The 7,934-nt window shown below is 46.7% G+C and overlaps 1 protein-coding gene across 1 annotated transcript; it reads right to left on the reverse strand.

The window, feature by feature from the left end:
• Positions 1–3,964: 3,964 nt before the first annotated feature.
• Positions 3,965–7,462, reverse strand: LOC125637897 (serine protease FAM111A-like). The gene is given in 4 exon segments (XM_048852953.2): positions 3,965–5,127; positions 5,130–5,226; positions 5,229–5,917; positions 7,429–7,462. Coding segments are annotated over 4 exon segments (1,983 nt in total).
• Positions 7,463–7,934: the final 472 nt, after the last annotated feature.

Below are 7,934 nucleotides of genomic sequence, written 5' to 3' on the forward strand. Positions count from 1 at the left end.
ATAGGCTCGAATAAGCAAGGCTCTGTTTTACATCTCCCTGCAGCGGTGTTGCTCTCAAGGCTGGCCGAGTACAGAGGAGAAGTGTGCCACTTACTGAAATGACACCGCTTCCTACAGCACAATGATTTTCTCTGGAGACTTCTTATCAATGCGCTGAGCTGGCTTGGGTGCTTATGACTGTAGCGGTCACAGCACAAGGTGATACCATTGGAGACTTTTCAGATTCTGTAACATCTGACAACCCACTGAACTCCACTCCTGACCGCTCCCAATACACATACTAAATGGTAGAGGTTTCTTACTGGCTTAATAAAAACCTCAATGAACATATCAACATGAGAGATTTTTTTTTTAAATTTATGTAAAGATCGACAGGTTGGATAACTATTGGATACATAAGCACTTAACACTAAAGCTACATGGCACAGTGAGTATGTTTATAATCGGCACATGAGCATCAATACATAGGTATGAACACATTTTATCCCATTAAGAATTTTTAAGAGACATTTTCAGATTCAACAGCCTTTATTTCTTTATCTAGTGACTAACTTCATTTTAGAGATTAAAAAAAATGAATCACTCATCTAATTTACTTATGACCTTGCTGTACTCTTTGTGTAAGTCTCAACTTGCTCAATGTCAGTTTCATTTTGCGGTTCATATGAGGTAACATAAGGCTGCAACCTCTGGGTTGCCAGCAGTGTAGGGCACTGTTTACTTTAAAATAATTCATAGGAGCAAGAACAAAAAAGAGCAGGAATCTCCCCCCTCTCCCCCAGGTGTTAAGATAAAAAGGAATCTGTCAGGTTAAACTGAGAAGGATGTGTCATCCCGTGGACCAGTTTAAAGACAATATTTCAGTTATAAGTGTGCATGTCGTTCCCTGTATGTAGAGTTTGCTGCACCAATTCAAATTTCATGCAACTCCCAGCCTACAAGGCAGAAAAATCTCTTCCTCAGCCACACACACAAAACACTGATTGTTTAGATATAAAATTAAATCCAACTTAACCCATCACTTGGGGTTTTGGAAAAAAGAATAAACAGCAAAGAGGAACAGATTTCCTATAAAAACTCAGAGCATTGGTCCATCTAGTTCAGAATCCTAGTCCAGCTGTGGCCAACGCTAGATGCTTAAGCAGAAGGCAAAAAGGCTCCATAATGCACCTGGCCAATTGCGTAGTGTCAAACAAGAAGGAAATTCCTTCTCAGACCCCACCATGGGTGATCATTTCATGCCCTGAAGCACAAGGACTCAGACAACTGGATTTTATAAATTGCCAGTGAGCTTGTAATGCTAGGGATAAATTACTAGTTATGCTGATGATAATGCAGTGGTAGTGTGGAAGTGATGCTGCTAATTCCTGTGTGTTACGCCTTTGAGCGTACTAAGGGTGAACTAGATGATTCCAGAATCCTGAGCAGACTCAGAGTCAGTTAAGGGCTAGTGCAGCTAATAAAAAGCGCAGTGACTTCCTCTTTCCTGACAAGCCTGATTCTTGAGTGCTTATTCACAGTAGAGATGGAAAGTGAAAAGTGATTAGCCAAAGGCTAGACTACAAGAGAAAGCAACGTAGAAATACACTCTTATTTCTGAGATCCATCACCACTGAGTACCACAGGCAGAAGAAGAAAGGGTTAAAATGCCAGAGCTATAAAGCCTATAGTTACATGCATCTTTCATCCCTTCCAAACTGCTTTATATATTGTATATATAGGGATCACTTGCCTACCACTAAAACACTGTTACCACGAGGGAGAAACATAATTTAACAGGGACAATGCAGAGCACAATGTACAGGAAGAGACATGAAGCACTTTGACTGAAATTACAGGTTTTTTTTCCTTTCTTTTTGCTAAAATCTAATTATCAAGGACAGATTTTAGTTAGAATAGCATGGCTAATATCCTTGGTTTTGCTCCAAAAAAAGTGCTGTAAAAGTGCAGACTGCTTAAAGCTTTGGGTTTTGTTTTACACCTTGTCAAGGTTCCTCGCCCACTCTGAACTCTATGGTACAGATGTGGGAACCTGCATGAAAACCTCCTAAGCTTACTTTTACCAGCTTACGTTAAAACTTCCCCAAGGTACAAATTAATTTTATCTTTTGTCCTTGGAATAACCACTGCCACCACCAAACTCTAACTGGGTTTACTGGGAAACGTAGTTTGGACACGTCTTTCCCCCAAAAATCCTCCCAACCCTTGCACCCAACTTCCTGGGAAAGGTTTGGTAAAAATCCTCACCAATTTGCATAGGTGACCACAGACGCAAACCCTTGGATCTGAGAACAATGAAAAAGCATTCAGTTTTCTTACAAGAAGACTTTTAATAGAAATTGAAGTAAATAGGAGTAAAGGAATCACCCCTGTAAAATCAGGATGGTAGATACCTTACAGGGTAATTAGATTCAAAACATAGAGAATCCCTCTAGGCAAAACCTTAAGTTACAAAAAAGACACACAGACAGAAATAGTCATTCTATTCAGCACAATTCTTTTCTCAGCCATTTAAAGAAATCATAATCTAACACATACCTAGCTAGATTACTTACTAAAAGTTCTAAGACTCCATTCCTGTTCTATCCCCGGCAAAGCAGCATACCAACAGACACACAGACCCTTTGTTTCTCTCCCTCCTCCCAGCTTTTGAAAGTATCTTGTCTCCTCATTGGTCATTTTGGTCAGGTGCCAGCGAGGTTACCTTTAGCTTCTTAACCCTTTACAGGTGAGATGATATTTCCTCTGGCCAGGAGGGATTTTAAAGGGGTTTACCCTTCCCTTTACATTTATGACACACCTATTTAACTTCAATGACTGATGAACATTTTGGATAAAGGAAGCCTTTGCAGAAAGGAAGATTCAACACCCTCAGCCTTCTAGTCAAGCAGCGAGAGCTCACAACGAATCTCCAGGAGAGGAAGCGGAGATCAAGACACACAAAGTAAGAACTTTCAAACCTTTTTGCCTCTTGGAGCTATTAGACAGCACACACACAGGTTTAAAAGTGGTTTGCAATTCCCCTTTCAATCTTGGTGAGTCAAATTAACCACGTCAGGGTAAAGTTCTGAAGCTGCTGTCCTGGGGTCTTTTCATTCTCATCAAGTAAAGCAGCTGTTTTGTTAGTTGCTTCCTCTCACCCTACAAAGTTTCTACTCTCCATAAAACTTGTTTGCCAGATGGAACAGTTCTGTAACGACTCAGATGGTTTTGAGGCCATGAGAAAAATAAAGATGTGAAATGAAAGTGATTTAGTTTAACTAGCGCAGATCTCTGTGTGAACTAGTGAGTTTAATTTCACACCTTTAAACTGGTGCAACTTTTTCCATGTAGACAAAACCTCAGCATGATGCAAAAAACCCTGCAGTATGGTTCAATCCCTCCCTGATAGATTGTAATTGGGTTAAGGCTTTAGAAATTTTATTTTATAACATTTATTTTCATGACTTAGTTTAAAAAATAAGACTTGGACAAAATTTAAGAAATCGTACATTTTTGGATTAGACTTCTGGTTTAAAATTTCCCTAATTTGAAACTCTGACCCTGTTGCTTCATTACCAGAAACAAAGGCCTCAGACGGAGGTTCTTCCTGTGGGAGACAGAACATGGTATTTTAAAAGATTGCTTAATTACAGAATCCTTTTTAAGAACCCACTAATTAGTTGCACCTTTTGGCAGTGAAGATGCATGTTACATAGCCAAATGATGGAACAGGACCCATGAATGTATGGGTCTCTTCTTACCACCACCACCACCTCCCAAGGTGTAAGTGATCATTCATGTAGATTAAGTGAAGCCAAGTCAGCTGAATGGGGATTTTATGGGTGGGTAAATCCACAGGTCAATTTTGATGGGAACTGCCAAGCAAAAATAAGTTGAATGACAAAGGTTATGGAACGCAGTGATAAAATTGTTCCAACAAACAGGCCACTGGGAGATGGCACTGGAAAAGCATCGCAAGGATTCAGGCCCTGGGTCTCGGAGATGGAATTAAATCCGCCACTAAGGCCTCATTTTCCAAGTCGCTGTCACTTTCCATTACCACATCATTGGTCTCAGCGCTGGGGGCTCCCTTGCGGTTATTATGGAGAACCTCTGCAGTGCCCTCAGAGCCGCCAGAGGGAGCCTCAGCATCTCTCAGATGGCCTTTGAGCACAGGCTTATACCACTCTGGATTCTTCTTTTTGATATCAGACAAAATGGCTTTTATCAACTGGCCCCACTCAACAATGCTGTGCTCCCGTTTACAGTAATTGTACAAGTAGCCAGCGGTGTGCATGGCGATCAGGCATCCGGATGCACCAAACGCAGGTGAGCCAGAGGAGCCACAGAAGAAGCGGATGTCATAGGTGACTATGTTAGGATTGGCAGTCACTTCCTGGAAGCTCCTAGGAGTGAACATGTGGATGCACTGGCTGGTTCTGCTCTCAGGGATGGTACCACAACTGGTGCTGCTGTGGCCTTCCACCTGCCCTTTCTGGAGGCGTTCTCTGCATCTCCACCCCCGCTCAAGTGGGGCTACTATAGAACAACCATCTGTGGACTTCTCCTTTCCATCTGGGTGGCCAATAATATAAATCAGGCTACTACATGGTGGTGAAGATATATATTTTGCCAACCCATTTGGGAATTTAGAGCTCCTTTCCTTCAATTTCAAGATGGCGTAATCAAGAGCCTGGTCTGAGACTTCCAAGCAAGGCTCTATGTAGAACCAATCATCCTCCTTAGGGTGTTTGTTTTCATAAGAGAAGGCAACCTTGACAGACTGACTAATTTCTGCCCAGTGCTGCTCCTCGACTCCTGGTCCTGCTACACTGCTCACCACATGATGACAGGTGAGGATGTACCCATCACATAATACAAAGCAAGTGGCACAGCCCCTGTTTCCATTGTAGTCCCATTCTACATACCCTACTGAGTTGCTGAGTCCAGCAAGGAGTCTATGCACCCGAACTGGAGTGGAGTTCTTCGCCTCGTTACTAAAATTTTTTCTATGCAGTTCCAGCAGAGCTTTGATGTGTTTGCCTGACTCTCGAACCTCCTCCTTAAAGAACTCTTTGATCAATTCACTTTGGTTCTTTAATTCAGGATACTGTACCAGAACAGCTAGGTTAAATTGATAGAATGCTTCCCCCGTCGCTCCCGAGTGGCCCCACCATGCTGCTCATTCCTTGCCTTAACGGCACGCTCAGATACAACCTGCACCTCACTCAAATGACTGATAAGTCATTGACAAAATTGTGACTATAGTGGAATGTTTCGCTGTTCTCCACTAGATACCACTCCTCTTCCTCCAAGAGGGGCAAAAACCATCCATCCTTGCTCAGAGCAGTCTTGATGGTCTCCCCTTTTGGGGCAAAGACACATATCTTGCAACACTCTTTTGTAAGCTCCTGGCACAACATTATTTTTTGAATTTGCACCCCATCAGGCCCTTTCTTTCCAGTGGAAGTGATATAAAATACAATGCATTCAGTCCTTGTGCTGTCGAGCTGGCGATATCCTTGCTCACCACCTTTCTGGTCTCTCTTCACTTTATAAAACTTCATTGCAAAGTGGGACTTCTGAGGAAGGCACTTGAGGGTCATTCCCAACTTCACAAACCCCTTAATCTGCCTCTTCCCCTGCAGATACGTCTCCTTGCCCTGCTGCTTCTCGATGTGAGTCCGAATACGTTTCAGAGCCATCAGGGCCGTGTAAATACTGTCACTGGCTTTGCCTTTCACCACATACTTCACTCCATTTTTACCTAAGTTAATAGTGAATTTTCTATCCTCACTGTCATCGGATTCAGGGTCTCGGGTTCCAGGTTTTTCAGTAGACATCAGCGTATTGCCGATGTCCTTCAGAGCACTGCACCAGTGTTCGATCTCATCCTGTTTGGCGTGAGGGGGTTTGAACCCTGCACATTCTCTTGCTGAACAACAACAACACAAACCAGTGTGAATGAACAACAGCTGCAGTTTCCCTTTTGTAGCCCTACGTCAGTGCTCTTCACTATTTTTGAAGTGGGGGCCACTTTGGCAAAAAACCTTCAATGTGAGAGCCACATGGGGTGGGGTCGAGGGGTTCAGAGTGTGGGAGGTGACCCAGGGTAGGGCAGAGGGTGGGGTGCGGGGGTGAGGCCTGCCAGGTGGGGCCAGGGATGAGGGGTTCACGGTGCAGGAGAGGGCTCAGGGCTGGGACAGAGGGTTGGGATGCAGGAGGGGGTGAGGGCTCTTGCTAGGGGTGCAGGCTCTGGGGTTGGGCTGGGAATGAGAAGTTTGGGGTGCAGGAGGCTGCCCGGGGGCTGGGGCCATATGCCAGAAGACAACAGCCTCTGTCCTCGAGCTCTACAGTGAGTACACAATGTTCCCATAGCCAGAGGACTCCCCCCAGCCCTCTCCCTGCTGGCGGGCGGCACGGGAGCTCCGGGAGAAGGAGCCCTTTCTTCCCCCTGCTGGCGGGTGTCACGGGAGCTCCGGGGGAAGGAGCCCTTTCTTCCCCCTGCTGGCGGGCGGCACGGGAGCTCCGGGGGAAGGAGCCCTTTCTTCCCCCTGCTGGCGGGTGTCACGGGAGCTCCGGGGGAAGGAGCCCTTTCTTCCCCCTGCTGGCGGGTGTCACGGGAGCTCCGGGGGAAGGAGCCCTTTCTTCCCCCTGCCGGCAGCAGGAGCTCCGGCTGGGGAGAGGCACACAGCAGCCCTGCAAGCCTCAACTTGCTCCTGTCCCCAGTTCCCGCTCCCCCCCTACTTCTCTCCTCTCCAGGTCCCTGCTGTGTGGTCACCCAGCCCCACTCCGCCCCTAGCCCAGCTCTGCCCTCATTCCCTCTCTGCCCTGCAGGCCAGCTCCACCGCTAGCCCCAGCTCCTCCCTCTTCCCCAGTTCTGCCCCCAGCTCCACCTTCAGCCCAAGCTCCTCCGCTGAGCCGACTCTGCAATAGTGGAGTGGGGTACAGACAGATTCCATTATGGGGGCATGACAGGAAAAGTTTGAGCACCACTGCTTTAACGGGTTTGGGACAGGAACTGGCTTACATTATGTGTGCAGACAGCACCTATCACAGTAAGGTCCTGGACCATGATTGGAGCTCCTATGTGCTACCACAGTGCTAGTAAAATAATAATACATCATATGAGGAAATCTGATTTAGAGTGAATTACCAGAAAGTAATATGGGATGGTATATTTCTGGGGGGCACTGGCTGGACTCCTGCCGATGGGTGGCTTCCTGGCACTCATGCTGGCTCAGGAGCGGGAATAATAAACTAAAGAGTCAAGAGATTTCAGTGTTAGGAGACAGCTGAGAGAGAGTACGGACAATCCCTATTCACGTCCCATCTGCTTTGTCCTTCATCCTCCCACCTCATCACCACCCCTGCATCCGTGACACTCAGCAGAATGAGTATGGAAACAGTGCACCATTGCACACAAGTTTTTGGAAACACGGCTACCGCTCTGAAACCTGTCCTCTTTGGAAATCCCCATGGATCGTCCCACCTGGCTGGGGCAACAGGTCACACTCAGTACTGACCACACAACAGTGTGGTGGGGCAGACAGATACCACGGGGAAAGGGAAGGAGGAGCTGACTAGGTGAGAGGGATTCTTTGTTTTCTCTGCAAAAGAGATTTTTGGTTCATTTACCCACTTGACCCTCCCTGAGAGGTCCTCCCCGACTCATGAGATCCAACCCCCCCCCATTCCCCCATGGGGGCCTCCCCCTCCTGATCCCCACACAGCCCTCCCCTGCTCAGCCCTCCCATCCCCCCCAGGGTCCTGCCCTCTCTCCTAGTCCTCACAGGATCTTCCCCCTCCCACCCCCCGACAGGGTCCTGCCCTCTCTCCTGGTCCCCACAGGATCCATCCCTCTCACAGCCTCCATCTAGGACAGTGGTTCCCAAACTAGGGGTGCCGCTTGTTCAGGGAAAGCCCCTGGCAGGCTGGGCCAGTTTGTTTAC

Source organism: Caretta caretta, chromosome 6 (genome assembly GCF_965140235.1).
Source record: "Caretta caretta isolate rCarCar2 chromosome 6, rCarCar1.hap1, whole genome shotgun sequence".
NCBI classification, from domain to species: domain Eukaryota; kingdom Metazoa; phylum Chordata; order Testudines; family Cheloniidae; genus Caretta; species Caretta caretta.